Source organism: Heterodontus francisci, chromosome 9 (genome assembly GCF_036365525.1).
Source record: "Heterodontus francisci isolate sHetFra1 chromosome 9, sHetFra1.hap1, whole genome shotgun sequence".
In the NCBI taxonomy this organism is placed as follows: Eukaryota; Metazoa; Chordata; class Chondrichthyes; order Heterodontiformes; family Heterodontidae; genus Heterodontus; species Heterodontus francisci.
Genome location: NC_090379.1, coordinates 57,740,804 through 57,756,276, shown reverse-complemented (window position 1 = coordinate 57,756,276; position 15,473 = coordinate 57,740,804). Strand labels below are relative to the sequence as shown.

General features: G+C 42.2%; 1 protein-coding gene across 6 annotated transcripts in view; it reads right to left on the bottom strand.

The window, feature by feature from the left end:
* The window catches only part of samd4a (sterile alpha motif domain containing 4A), a 213,899-nt gene that overhangs the window by 106,874 nt on the left and 91,552 nt on the right, over nt 1–15,473 (bottom strand). For all 6 annotated transcript variants that reach the window (XR_010975696.1, XM_068039169.1, XM_068039173.1 and 3 more), the window contains one exon: nt 6,470–6,985. Coding sequence is in view for 5 of the 6 variants with exons in the window: in XM_068039169.1 (XP_067895270.1) it covers nt 6,470–6,985 (516 nt within the window). In the remaining variant the exon portion in view is untranslated. The remainder of the gene's footprint in view (nt 1–6,469; nt 6,986–15,473) is intronic.

The following is a 15,473-nucleotide window of genomic DNA, read 5'->3' as shown; positions in this document are numbered from 1 at the left end:
CAGAGGTGAGGTGAAAGTGACTGCCCTTGACATCAAGGCAAGCATTTGACAGAGTAGGGCATCAAACAGCCCTAGTAAAACTGGAGTCAACTGGAATCAGGGGAAAACTCTCCAATGGTTGCAGTCATATCTAGCACAAAAGGAAGATGGCTGTGGTTGTTGGAAGTGAATCATCTCAGTCCCAGGACGTCACTGCAAGAGTTCCTCAGGATGGTGTCCTAGGCCCAACCATCTTCAGTTGTTTTATCAATGACCTTCCTTCCATCATAAAAAGTCAGAAGTGGGGATGTTCGCTGATGATTGCACAATGTTCAGCACCATTCTCAACTCCTGAGATATTGAAGCAGTCCATGCAGAAATGCAGCAAGACCTGGACAACATCCAGGCTTGGGCTGATAAATTGCTCAGTAACATTCATGCCACACAAGTGCTGGGCAATAACCAGCTCAAAGAGAGAATCTAACCTTCTCCCCTTGATGCTCAATGGCGTTACCATCGCTGAAACCCCACTACTAACATCCTGGGGAATTACCACTGACCAGAAACTTAACTGGACCAGTCACAAATACTGTGGCTATTAGAGCTGGTCAGAGATCAGGAATTCTGCAATGAGTAACTCACCTCCAGTCTCCCAATGCCTGTCCACCATCCACAAGGCACAAGTCAGGAGTGTGATGGAATACACTCCAATCGCCTAGATGGATGCAGCTCCAACACTCAAGAAGCTCGACAACATCCAGGACAAAGCAGGCCACTTGATCGGTGAAGGGAGTGAATGTTGAAGGTGGTAGATGGGGTGCCAATAACATACAGTGGCAGTAGGATGTAACATCTGCAAAACACACTGCAGCAACTCACCAAGGCTCCTTCAACAGCACCTTCCAAACCTGCAACCACTACTACCACAAGGGCAGCAGATGCATCGGAACACCACCTGCAAATTCCCCTCCAAGCCACACACCATCCTGACTTGGAACTATAACCGCCATTCCTTTACTGTCGCTAGATCAAAATCCTGGAACTCCCTTCCTAACAGCACTGTGGGTGTACCTACCCCACATGGACTGCAGCAGTTCAAGAAGGCAGCTCACCACTACCTTCTCAAGGGCAATTAGGAATGGGCAATAAATTCTGACCTAGCTAGTGACGTCCACATCACATGAACAAATTTTTAAAAAACCCAGCTGAACTTTTATAAGGCTCTGGTTGGACCATAAATAGAGCATCGCATCCAGTTCTGGGCACCACACTTTAGGAAGGTTGCGAGGGTGCGAGAGGATGCAGAGGAGATTTACCAGAATAGTTTCAGGGAGAAGGGATTTTAGCTACAAGCTTAGGTTGGAGAAGCTGGCGTTCTTCTCCTTAGAGCAAAGGAGATTGAGGGGAGACAAATGATTTCAAAAAGGAAAATGGATGGGCATTTGAGGGAAATAAACCTGCAGGGCTACGGGGATAGAGCAGGGGAATGGGACTGATTGGAATGCTTTACAGAAAGTCGCCATGGGCTTGATGGGCCAAGTGACCTCCTTCTGTGCCGTAATCACTCTGCGACCTTTAACAAAGTAAAATGTTCCAAGGCACATCACAGGATAGTTACCAAATGAAATTTGTCCCCGAGCCACCTAGATATATATTTGGACAGGTGACCAAAAGTTTGGTCAAGGAAGCAGGTTATAAGCGATCATAAAGAGGAGGAAAGAAAAAAAAAAAAGAGGGGTGGAGAGGATGTGAGGTTTAGAGAGGGAAATTGAGAGCTTGGGAGTTCACCTGCTTAAAGTACAGCTCCCAATGCAGGGATTAAAAAATTGGGGGTGCTCAAGGGGCCAGAATTAGGGGTGTGCAGAGATCTTGGAAAATTGGAGAGCTGGAGGAGATTACTAAAATAGGGAGGGGCAAGACCATGGAAGGATTTAGAAAACAAGGATTTCAAAAATTGAGGCACTGCCAGATAAGGAGCCAACATAGGTCAGTGAGCATAGGGGTGATGGGCAAAAGGATGGTGCAAGGTTGCTATCTGGGCCAGGTTGGGGGCCCAAAGGAGAGGGTTCAGAATGAATGAGTACCCCACCCTCCACAGCAGGGCAAAGGGAGACAGTCCATGCGCACCCCAGCAGGGTGGGAGAGACCAAACAAGGGAAAGTGAGCGCACTCCAGTGCAACGGAGAGAGGGAAACAGAGTGTGAGCTGGACAGAGAAGGAAAAAGAGGTGTGTGAATGTGACAGACAGCAGGCCTACCCTGATGCATGCTAAAAAGTTAACGCTAAACAGGTTTGTTCAAATGAAAATCAAAGCAAGATTGACAGGTAACTCACTACAATTGCTTCCCTGGCTATTTACTGTAGTCATTCTGGTATTTGAATTCTGCTAACTTTCTGTTGACAGAGTCTCTGCTTGGAAAGGCTCCTTGAACTGGAGTCCAGGCTTTGGAAGCCGCTGACAGAAAAAGCTATTGATGACTTTTCCAAATGCAAAAACTAATGATTTCCAAATGTAATCATTCATTTTATTGTAAATTGTTTTATGTTACAAATCAGTTTAATGAGAAACCAAGATGGCAGGCTACAAGATTTTCAAAATATAATTGAAGCAATTTCTCGGTTCCTGGCATGCTTTCTACAATTGGAAGCCGATAATGGATTTCCTATATAGATTGAGCTTTTCAAACTCCAAACTGGCAATTTTTGTTCCTATTTGTGATCTGCTCTCTGGTAAATTCAGTGATTTCTCACTGGATTATGAATATAGAACTTTACTTAAATAAACAAATGTTGCATGTACAATGGTGTGGTGTCTGAGCTGCAATAGCCATGGGCATGTATTAGATACAAATCTTTATGGATGAAGAAAACAAATTATCTCATGACATATTCATGAAACTACAAAAAAGTAACATGTTAAAAAAGGTCACCCAAATTTCTTAATAGCTGAAGATAATATGGCATACCCATTGCCAGTTTTCTGGCTAATAATTGATCTCCAAGAACAAATTTTCAAAGAGGGCCCAGAAGTCATACAGAATGGAAGTTGCCTTGATACATACAATATACACTTCTAACAATTATTGCTCTTAAGATCTTATTAGAACACAATCTAAGATCCCAATTCATGTGTTCCTCAATAAAAAGGCAACGCACAATCATTTTCAAAGCATGAACGTAATGTGCTGTGTTCATTAAAATCAGAAGCAGATAACTCAATAGTATAAATTAAGTAAACACTTCTTACATTTCCCAGATGAACCAGAGCAAATCATGAAAAAAATCAAAACACTCAGGTAGTCTGACAAGTGGTTGTAAAGATGCAAGTCATGTTAAAGCTGGTTTTTACAAAAGGAAATTATTTGGCTGAGGAAACACAGATAGAAATATCTACAAGACTGTTTATTTTTCAATTTTAACACTGGCATCAATGGCACTAAACAAACACTCCAGGTCTGACACAGTAGTAGTCAGGCACTGCTTCAAACAGTACACAGATCTTTAAATAATCAGCAGGTTTAATTCAGCTCACCTACATTATAGCAATATAAAAGATCACAATAATTAAACTGCTTCACAACATGCTTTTAGAACTTGGTATTCTGATTTTCCACAACCTAAAGAAACACCACCATAATTTGTAAACCAAGAATCAATCTAACCTTATTTTGATTTTAGACATCAACTTATGCTGGAAAAAAATAAATGTCATTAATTTAGAGGCCAGTGACAACCACATTAACCACGTCAACAGCTGACAGAATAAAGAAGTGATGTTTGAACTCCCCTCGCGGTTTATTAAGTTTGTTCAGCGAGTAGTGAGCAACTGAGCCCAGAAATATCCCAGGTCTTGTGCTGAAATAGCTGATCAAATGAGAGGGAAAAAGAAAAGAAATTTAGACGTTGAGCAGGAACTAGGAATTAGAAGAGGTGATTAAAGGCAAGGTGGAAGAGGTAGGGTTTGAAGAATCATTTAAAAGGTGGGGTAGGATGATGCTAAGCAGAAAGTTTTTGGAAGAGAAATTGCAGTGAGCAAAGCCGTGATGGCTGAAGGCTGTCACTAAAATACAAAACAGCCCTAATATTCAAAGTTTCAGATTGTGAGGCTGTTTATTCTAATTATTCATGTGTTTAACTATGATCAGATTCTTGGCACAGCTATTAGAATTTAATAATTGTAAAATATTATGACCAAATTAAATGGAGAATGCGGGTGTTTGGACATTTCATTGAGTAGAGCATAGGAATTGCTAGATAAAAGACCTAGATCCATCTCGTTCACCTTCCTGATCGCGTAACCATTCCAATGATTCTACCACAGAAAGAAGCCATTCAACCAGTCATGACTGTGCCAGCTCTCGGCAAGATCGACTCAGCTCATCCCACTCCCCTGCCCTTTCTCCATAGCCTACAACTTTTTCTCTTTCACATGCTTATCCAATTCCCTTTTGAAAGCCACGATCAAATCTGCCTCTGCCACACACAGGCTGTGTATTCCAGATCCTAACCACTCGCTGCATAGAAGTTCTTCCTCTTTTTGCTATTGGTTCTTTTGCCTATCACCTAAAAATTGGTGTCCCCTGGTTCTCGACCCTTCGCCAATGGGAAGAGGTTTTCCCTATCTACACTGCCCAGACCCCTCATGATTTTGAACACTTCCAGCAATTCTCCGCTCAACCTTCGCTTCTCCAAAGAGAACACCAGCTTCTCCAATATATTCATGTAACTGAAGTCCCTTATTCCTGGAACCATTCTTGTAAATATTTTCTACACCCTCTCTAATGCCTTCACATCCTTCCAAAAGTGTGGTGCCCTAAATTGGACGCGATACTCCAGTTGAGGCTGAACCAGTGTTTCAGAAAGGCTCATCAGAACTTCCTTGTTTTTGCACTCTATGCCTCTTCGCACATGCACGCACACAAAAGGCATTACTTCACACTTCTCGGCATCAAATTTCATCTGCCATGTGTCAGCCCATCCCACCAGCCTGTATGCCCTCTTGAAGTCCTCCTCACAGCTCACAATACTTCCAAGTCACATGATACAATGATCAGAGAGTTGTTGACTAATCAGTCATCAAATTCAATTTTCAAGTCTACAACAGACCCAGACTTGGCACCAGGAGAACCACAGTGGCGGAGAGCTCTGGGAACCATGGATCCTGTTTTTCTCAAGCAAGTTACACTTGCAACATGCTATGTCTCAAATCAATCATTTACTATATCCCAAAATGTTATTTTCTGAAAGAAATCTAATTTGCATTTGAAGAACACTAACTGCTTCCACCATCTCTTTAGGAAGCCTATTCCAATGATCTCAACGAGATTAGGCACTGCTGTACCCAGGATTAAAATTTGCCCCTCCTCTCATTTCTCTAATGAACTAAACTTCCATGTTACTGATTTCAAAGTTACAATCTTCCTTTAAATATAAATCCAAACCTAAAACAGTGAAAGTCACAGTCCAAGGGTACATTTACACTACAACACTAACATTGGTGCAGTTTTACACCAAGAGGTTTAGTTTCACACCAAGACTATTGTGTAAATGTGGCTTCCAGGATGTCAATGATATCAGAACAAAGTAAAACTAAATTCTTTTGAGGAGCAAGTCTAGTTACATTTGGCAGCCAGCCAGTTTAGGCCTTCACACCTGATTTACATCCCACCAATTGAGCACTGGTGCAAAGCTGTAAAACACTTCAAATCAGAGCTATATTTATAGTACCAATGGACTGCTATTTTTCTCAACAGAATCTTTGCATTACTTGGATATTGAGTCATTTCACACTCAAGTACTTGCCTTCACACTTCCCTTAAGTTTTGGATAGGACAGATCTCCTAAATCCTTGCAGCAAGTTCTGAATCCATCATGGTACCTTAGTACTAAAGCAATCTCGTGCAAGATTGCAGTACTTTGTGGGACCAGGTATCTTGTAAACTGTAGAAACCTCAATTGTGTAAATGTGAGATTTCTGCAATTCCAAGCCACATTCTGAGGCAGGGAGCAAAAAATACGATTTCCAACTTCAATCTAAGCCTGGCAACTTTTCCTTGACAGAAACTGGAACTATGAGAATGTCAGATGTTTACATCATGTTCATGCAGCTGCCTTAGGAACATCTCAACCAAGAATATTAGTAGGAAAATTTAAAAGCAGTAGTGAATGTTTAAAAAAAAATGCACTAAGTGAATAATATGGTACCTTTGTGCAATTCATAAACTGAAATAAAAGGCAGTTTCAGTTGGCTGTTCTAACAGTTATTTTTTAAGGATGAAGTTGATAATGTACTTACAAGAATTTTGGAAAAGTACAGCAGAAGTGTCTGAAGTAACCATTATACATATTCTAGGAAAATTCTTTTCCTTTAACAAATTAATGCATCTAAAACTGAACTTTGGCCCTTATAAGTTGCGAAGAGATACTTGCATTTTCCCCAAAAACCTGAAAAATATTCAATCACAAAAAATCAGCAGCATTTTATACTTACTTGTAGTTGTGTTAGTCCCAATAGTGTTGATTGTTGTAGGTACAGATGTAGAAGAATAAAGTGGCAAATGCCCATTCTCACAAGCCTGGTTCTTGTCTGGCCAGTTAGAAGCAGACACACAGATCCCAGAATCACGTAGACTCTGCCAACCATTGAGCTTGTCATCAGAGTTCTGTCTTTGGTGATAATAAAGAGTTTGCCCATAATCCATCGTATCTGGACGTCCTCTGCTCTGGTTCCCATAACCAGAGGTGCGATCTTCTAAATGGTTCAGCCACATGGCTAGTGCATTTCTGTCCTCCAGTGAGGTGGCTGGATGGATCAAAGCGTAGGATAAGAGTTGTCTGCTCTCTTCTATATGCTGATTGTTCTCAATTGAATGAGCCAAGATTTTAGGTAAAAGTTTCATGTATTCCATTTTTGCATCAATATTTCCTGGCTTCAGTAATGGGAGATGGGTCAGCAACAGCATCATCACTTTGTCCTTGGATTCTTGATGCCATTGGTTAATGAATGCTGCAAAAATGTTAAAAGCAGGAAAATATTAATTTTTTGGGTTCTCTGACTCAGTCCAGGTTGGGTTAGAAACTTGAAACTACCAACCTTTTTCAACCCCCAAGACTTAACTGGTACTTCTGATAGTGTGTCAAGTGCTTAGATAACACTAAAATACCTCAAATAGTATTCAATGTGCCATTTTTATCAAGCAGTACAACTTCTTGCCATTAGGTATTGTAAACAAAGACTTAATAGACAATTTGCATTGCAGAAGTGCACTGACTTGATAATGCATAACAAAATTGGATGAATTGTAAATTGTATCCGGACAGCAGTTCTCAATCTTTCACTTCTGAGGCTGCACTCCAGCGTTATTACAAAATTCCAGAGACCCCAAAAGAAGTTGTTTTTCTGTATAAAATTTAGTTATACAATTAAATATATACTTATTTTTGCTTTACTTAATGTAAACCTTGTTGAAGAATAATTCTCACACAAACATTAAAAACCTATCAGATGGCTTCCCTCCCCAATTAAAGCACACTTTGAAAAAAAAATCTTCAACCATGCAAACACCAACACTAAAATACCATTTAATGTCATAATAAGGCAGAAGTGCCTCTAGGAAACTACTTTAGATGATTGACACCTTTATTGCTGGTACCTTCACCTCTCTCTGCCATGGTTGATTGGTTGCGCGACAGTCTGTCTAGTTGAAATCATGTTGAGATATAAGAATCTTTAAAAGTATTAAACATCTTTTCATGTATTCGCGAGGTTTCAAAATGCAGAGTGAATCATACTCAATGTAGTGGTCTTATTGAGGTAGGTAAACTAACTCAGACAAATGTAGGTATTTCTTCTAGGTAGTAACCAGTTAATTTATGGGTAAAGGTTTTTTTTAAAAAACGCACTCTCTGGTTATTTTTGGCAGACACCCAGTCGTGAACCCCTGCCCTAAGGTTCAAAGGACACACTTGAAACTACACACTATAGACCTCAGGCCTAAATAAGTCTTTTTAAATGTAAACAGCATCTTAATTTTAAAATTCTCATCCTGGTTTTCAAATCCCTCCATGGCTTACCCCCTCCCATCTCTAATCACCTCCAACCCCACCACCCTCTTGGATATCCGAGCTCATCTATTTCTGGATTCTTGAGCATTCCCAATTTTAATCACTCCACCATTGGTGGCCGTGCCTTCAACTGCACAGGCCTTAAGGTCTGGAATTCCCTCCGTACACTTCTCTACCTCACTTTCCTCCTTCATTACACTGTTCAAAACCTACCTCTTTGACCAAGCTTTTGGTCATCGGACTTAACATCTTAAGTGGCTCTGTGCCATTGTTTTATAATGCTCCTGTGAAGCACCTTGGGACATTTTATTATGTTAAAGACACTATATAAATATATGTAGTAGTTGTTGTAAGCTATTGCTGAGAGATCAAGGGCTGGTATCAGTAGTGTCAGTAAGTTATTGCAAAGGCTATTTGCTCTCAACTGTGCAATCATTACAAAATAAGAATATTCCCATGAGTACTATACTCCGTCCCATATCATTTGAGCACAAAAAAAGTTATTTTTGATTATATCTAAATGGCTTCATTTTGTGCACAGTGCAATCTATTTGGACTATATTTAAGAATAGCTGATTTCCTTCCCTGAAGGACATTAGTGAATTAGATGACTAAACTGATGGGAATGGTAGCATAGTGGTTATGTTACTGGACTAGCAATCCAGAAACCTGGACAAATGCTCTGGGAGACAGAAGTTCAAATAGCATCACGGCAGCTGGAGGAATTTAAATTCAAGCAAGTAATAAATCTGGAACCAAAAAAAGCTGGTCTCAGTAAAGATCATGAAACTACCGGGTTATTGTATAAACCAATCTTGTTCACTAATACCCTTCAGGGAAGGAAATTTACCATTTTTACCCAGCCTGCATGGGACTCCAGATCCACACAGCAATGTGGTTAACTCTTAACCCCCCCTCTGAAATGGCCCAGCAAGCCATTCAGTTGTATCAAACAGCTACAGAAAAGTTGAATAGAAGAATAAAACCGGACTTCTCACCTGGCATCAAGCTAGGCACCAGAAATGACAAAGGCACACCCTGCCCAGTCAACCCTCCAAAGTCCTCCTCACCAAAATCTGAGGACTTGTACCAAACTTGGAAGAGCTGTCCCACAGACTAGTCAAGCAACAGCCCAGTCATACTCACCAAATCATTAACTTAGTCAATGTCCCAGACTACTCCATCACCACCCCTGGGTATTTCCTGTCCCACCAGCAGGACAGACCCACCAGTGGTGATGGCACAGTGGTATACAGTCAGAAAGGAGTGGCTCTGGGAGTTTTCAACATTCAATTCGGACCACATGAAGTCTCATGGCATCAGGTCCAACATCGGCAAGGAATCCTACTGCTAATTACCGACTCCCCTCCCTCAGCCGATGAATCAGTACTCCATGTTGTGAACTTGGAAGACACAGGAGGATAACAAGAGCACAGAATGTACTTTGGGTGAAGGACTTCAATGTTCATCACCAAGAGTGGCTTAGTAGTACCACGACTGACTGAACTGGCCAAGTCCTGAAGGACATATCTGCCAGACTGGGCCTGCAGCAGATGGCGAGAACACCAACATGAGGGAAAAACATACTTGACCACATCCTCATCAAATCTACCTGTCGTAGATGCATCTGTCAATGACTGTATTGGCAGATGTAGCCACTGCACAATTCTTGCAGACCAAGCCCTGGCTTCACACTGAGGACATCCTCCATGTGTTGTGTGGCACTACCACAGTGTTAAGCTAGACAGATTCAGAATAGATCTAGCAGCTCAAAACTGGATACCCATGAGGCGCTGAGAGCCATCAGATGCAGCATAATCATACTCAACCACAATCTAACTTCATGGCCCGGCGTATCCCGCACTCTAACATCACCATCAGGCAGGGGACCAACCTTGGTTCAATGACGGGTGTAGGAGAGCATGTTGGAAGCAGATCCAGGCATATCTAAAAGTGAGGTGCCAACCTGGTGAAGTTACAAGACTGGACTGCATGCATGCTGAACAGCAGAAGCAGCATACTATGGATACAGCTAAGCGATCACACAACCAACAGATCATATCAAAGCTCTGCAGTTCTGCCACATTTAATTATGAATGGTGGATAATTAAACAGCTAACTGGAAGAGGAGACTTCACAAACAACCCCAATGATGGGAAAGCCCAGCATGCTAGCACAAAAAAAAAGGTTAAAGCGTTTTCAACCATGTTCAACCAGAACTGCCAAGTAGATGACCCATCTCAGCCTCCTCCCGAGGACCTTAGCATCACAGATGCCAGTCTTCAGCCAATTCGATTCACTCCGCATATCAAGAAAATGACTGAAGGCACTGGATACAGCAAAGGCGAGGACCCCAGCTGTAGAAGACTAGTACTTCAAAATAAGGCAAACTCCTAGCCAAGCTACTCCAGTATAGCTACAACACTGACATCTACCCAACAATGTGGAAAATTGGCCAGCTGTGCCCTATCCACAAAATGCAGGGCAAATTCAATCCGGCCAATAACCTACTCTCAGTCACCAAAGTGATGGAAGGCATTGTGACAGTGCTATCAAGCAGCACTTATTCAGCTGCACAGTGGCACAGTGGTTAGCACCGCAACCTCTCAGCTCCAGGGACCTGGGTTCGATTCTGAGTACTGCCTGTGCAGAGTTTACAAGTTCTCCCTGTGACTGCGTGGGATTTTGCCGGATGCTCCGGTTTCCTCCCACAACCAAAGACTTGCAGGTTGATAGGTAAATTGGCCATTGTAAATTGCCCCTAGTGTAGGTAGGTGGTAGGGAATATGAGATTACTGTAGGGTTAGTATAAGTGGGTGGTTGTTGGTTGGCACAGACTCGGTGGGCCGAAGGATCTGTTTCAGTGCTGTACCTCTAAATAAATAAATAAACCTGCTCATCAATGGTCAGTTTGGATTCCACCAGGGCCACTCATCTCCAGATCATTACAGACTTGGTCCAAACATTATGAAAGCGCTTCAAATTTTAACTTTTTTGAGGATTCATATTTTAGAATCATGGACATTGGCTTATTTGGCAAAACTGAAAAAACTCCATGGATGTGTTTTTTTTTAAAAAAAGGGTCACGGAGAAGTCTTGTTTGAAAACAAACCTTCACTGGCGGTCACATGCCTTGTTGACTTGGGAGAGATGTTTACAGAGAAGTGATATGTCAAAATTTGAGGGAGGAGTTGGTTTCACTTTTGAAATATTGTTTTGACTTTGATTGGGGTGTGGACTGCGTTGAAAAACAGTTGGGGGATCAACCTGCCAAGCAGAAACACCCAGCTCATCTTTCCTGCACTCTCTAAGAGATCCGAAGAAATACAGTGTGTCAACTCCACTTTCTCTACCTCTTTGAAAAACCTATGAATTCAGACTAGGATCACAAACCCGATGTCACATTTCTCCTGGAAAGCCTACCAGACTATTTCGCGACATCTCCAGAACAAACTGCTTCTGAAAATATCCCAATGACCAGTTTCTGTATACCCGGATGCCAGACCAAAAGGGACAACTGACATCCTTCCATATCTTCTTTTTCTAAAAGAATTAGCAAGTATTTTGCCAAAATGTTTTTTTTTTGTACAAGAGCTCTGCTGAGAAAATCTCTTTTTCTGAAAGAAAGCTTGACACTGCTCATCCAAAACAGGTTGATGGGCAAAGCTCATGAAGTTTAGTCTATGCTTTCTGAGGAGGCTTCTGTAGATTACAAGATGGCAAAAAACGCTACTCTCGCTGTTTATGAGTTGGTTCCTGAAGCTTACCGGTAGAAGTTACAGAACCTCTGGAAAAAGCCTGGACAGACTTGCATAGAATTTGAGAGGGTAAAGCAAATTAACTTTGATGTAAAAACATGAAATGCTGGAAATACTCAGCAGGTCTGGCAGCATCTGTGGAGACAGAAGCAGAGTTAACGTTTCAGGTCAGTGACCTTTCATCAGAACTAGCTACGGTTAGAAATATTATAGGTTTTAAGCAAATTAAGAGAGAGTGGGGCGAGAGATAACAAAAGTGAGGGCGTTGATAGGACAGTGTCACAGAGAATAACTGACCATGGAGCAAAGGCAAACAGTATGTTAACAGTGTGTTGAAATACAAAGCTTTAGTGCAGAGAGGGTGTTAATGGACAGATAAATGAAGAAAAAAAAAAGAGTGGAATGGAAAATGAAACAAATTAAAATAAAAATAAGAAAAAAAAAAACTGAAAATAAAAAAGGGGGCCCGCCATGCTCTGATGGTTGGATCCGAGCACTAAAGGTAGAGGCCACATGTGAAACCCTTAGGGAAATAATTCTCCTGGAAGAATTGAAAAATTCACTCCCTCCATTAGTAAGAACCCATGTAGAGAACCAGGAGGTTTCAACAGCCAGACAGGCAGCTGAGATCGCTGATGATTATGAGCTGGCTTACAAGCTGAAACCCTTTGTCAGTCACCCCCACAAACCCAAGAGAATAGAAGATGGGAAGGTGAAAGGAAGGCAAGTAGCCAGGGATAAGGCGGCACAGCTGGGAAAGCCCTGGGATTTCCTCCCCAGGCCAGCAAGTATTTTTGGGGTTTTTTTTTGTACAAGAGCTCTGCAGAGAAAATCTCAGTTAACCGGTGTGTGCGTGTATGAGGGCCGAAGGTAAAAACGGGACCTTTCAGATTTCAATCGGTGTGTTAATGCTTTGCTTCATTACTGGATATGTCTTATTTTATAATAAACTGATAATTTTGTTGTTTATTAAAGAAACCTGGTTGGTGTATTTTATTCCGGATAAAGAGTATATGATTGACTGCATCAGTACCTGGGTAAACATTTAAATATAGGTTGTGACCTGTGGAAGCAGAAATGACAGTGCACTCCTCCCACCTCGTTCGTAACATGAACGAAACAGCAGAATTGCAGAAGTGAGGGAAAGTGTCTGCCATGAACATCAAGGCAGCATTTGACCGTGTGGCATCAAGGAGCCCAGAAAATTGAAGTCAATGGCAAACATGGCGAAAACTCTCCACTTGTTGCCCAACAGCCACCAACGATCTTCCTTTATACTAGGTAGGACCCCAATCATCTCAGCCCCAGAACATTGCTGCAGGAATTCCTCAACAAGGTGTTCTAGGCCCAACTATCTTCAGCTGCTTCATCAATGATCTTCCATCCATCATAAGGTCTAAGGTGAGGATGTTTGCTGATGATTAGAGTGCTTGTGCGATTCAAGACTCTTCAGATACTGAAGCAGTCCAAGCCTGCATGCAACAGGACCTGGACAACATTCAGTCTTGGGCTGATAAGTGCCAAGTAACATTCCCGTCACAGAAGTGGCAGGCAATGACCATCTCAAACGAAAAAAAGAGAATCTAACCATTTTCCCTTGACCTTCAACAGCATTAACATGGCTGAATCCCCCATCATCTTGGGGGTTACCAATGACCAGAAACTGAACTGGACCAGCCTTATAAATACTGTGGCTACAAGAGGTGGTCAGGGGTTAGGAATTCTGTGGCAAGTAACTCACCTCCTGACACCCCAAAATCTGTCCACCATCTACAAGGCAAGAGTCAGGAACGGGATGGAATACTCTCCAATTGCCTGAATGAGTGCAGTTCTAACAATACTCAAGAAGCTTGACACCATCCAGGACAAAACAGCCTGCTTGATTGACACCCCGTTCACTACCTTAAATATTCACTCCCTTCACCACCAGCACACAGTGGCAGCAGTGTGTACTATCCTTCTTAGAACAGAGAAGGCTGAGGGAGGACCTGATTGAGGTATACAAAATTATGAGGGGCATAGATAGGGTAGATAGAAAGAAACATTTTTCCTTAGCGGAGGTGTCAATAACCAGGGGGCATAGATTTAAGGTAAGGGGCAGGAAGTTCAGAGAGGATTTGAGAAAAAAAAAAATTCCACCCAGAGGGCGGTTGGAATCTGGAACACTGCCTGGAGGAGTGGTAGAAGCAAAAACCCTCATCATTTAAGAAGTATTTAGATGAGCACTTGAAACGCCATAGCATACAAGGGTATGGGCCAAGTGCTGGAAAATGGGATTAGAATAGATTGGCTTGATGGCCGGCGCAGACACGGTGGGCCGAAGGGCTTGTTTCTGTGCTGTATAACTATGACTATCCACAAAGTGCACTGCAGCAACTCGCCAAAGCTTCTTTGACAGCACCTTCTAAAACCATGACCTCTACCACCTAGAAGAACAAGGGCAGCAGACACATGAGAACACCATCACCTGCAAATTCCCCTCCACATCACAGACACCATCCTGACTTGGACCGATATCGCCATTCCGTCACTGTCGCCAAGTCACAATCCTGGAAGTCCCTCCCTAAAAGCAGCGTGGATGTACCTACACCACATGGACTACAGTGGTTCAAACAGACGTCTCACCATAACCTCAAGGGCAATTAGTAGCAGCCAATAAATGCTGACCTTCATGTGGTATAGGGCTTGAAAGGGTTAATGTTTAGGACAGTGAGAATAATACCTCCCACTATGATGCAAGAGATCACGAGAGAGAGACTTGAAGGAGAAGCAGCATGCCAGTGGAGATAGACAAACTGGTGTAAAGCTGTATATAGTTCTCCAATACGTAATAAATTAGTTATTGCTAAAACTTACCGAAGACTCAGTAATCTCTCCTAGCTACACTAGCCAAACATACAACATTACTCAAGAGCAATTAGTGATAAACAACAAATAGGAGTATAGAAATAGGAGGATAGTGCAGATGAACGAGCGACTGGAAAAATGGTGCCATGGGGAGGGCTTTAGATTCCTGGGATACTGGGACTAGTTCTGGAGAAGGTGGGATCTGTGCAGGCCAGATGGGTTGCATCTGAATAGAGCTGGGACAAATTTCCTTGCAGAGCGATTTGCTAGTGCTATTGGGGAGGGTTTAAAGTAATTTGGCAGGGGTGTGGGAACCAGGAAGACATATCAGAGGAATACCATGGTGCACACAATACTAGGAGAGATAGACAGCACTAGGAGTAGTGGATAAGAAGTTATTAGGTGGGGTCAGAGTAAGGGAGAAAAGTAATAAAGTCTAACTCATGGTTATTGTGCGTGTATGTGAATGCACGAAAATTGCTAATAAGATCGCTGAGTTACAGATGCAGATTGACGTGTGGAAATATGATGTTGTGGCTACAAGAGACCTGGCTCAAAGAAGGGCAAGACTGGGTATTGAATATTCTTGGATACAAGGTGTTCAGCAAAGATAAGGAAAGGGAAGAAAAAGGGGGAGTAGGTGATGTTATTGATTAAGGAGAGCATTGCAGTGCTGGAAAAAAAGGATGTCCCAGAGGGATCGAGGGCAGAATCAATTTGGCTGGAGCCAAGGAACAAAAAAGGTGCAGTTACATTGCTTGGTGTTGTCTACAGACCACCAACCAGTGGGAAGGACGTGGAGAAACAAATGTGCAAGGAAATTAC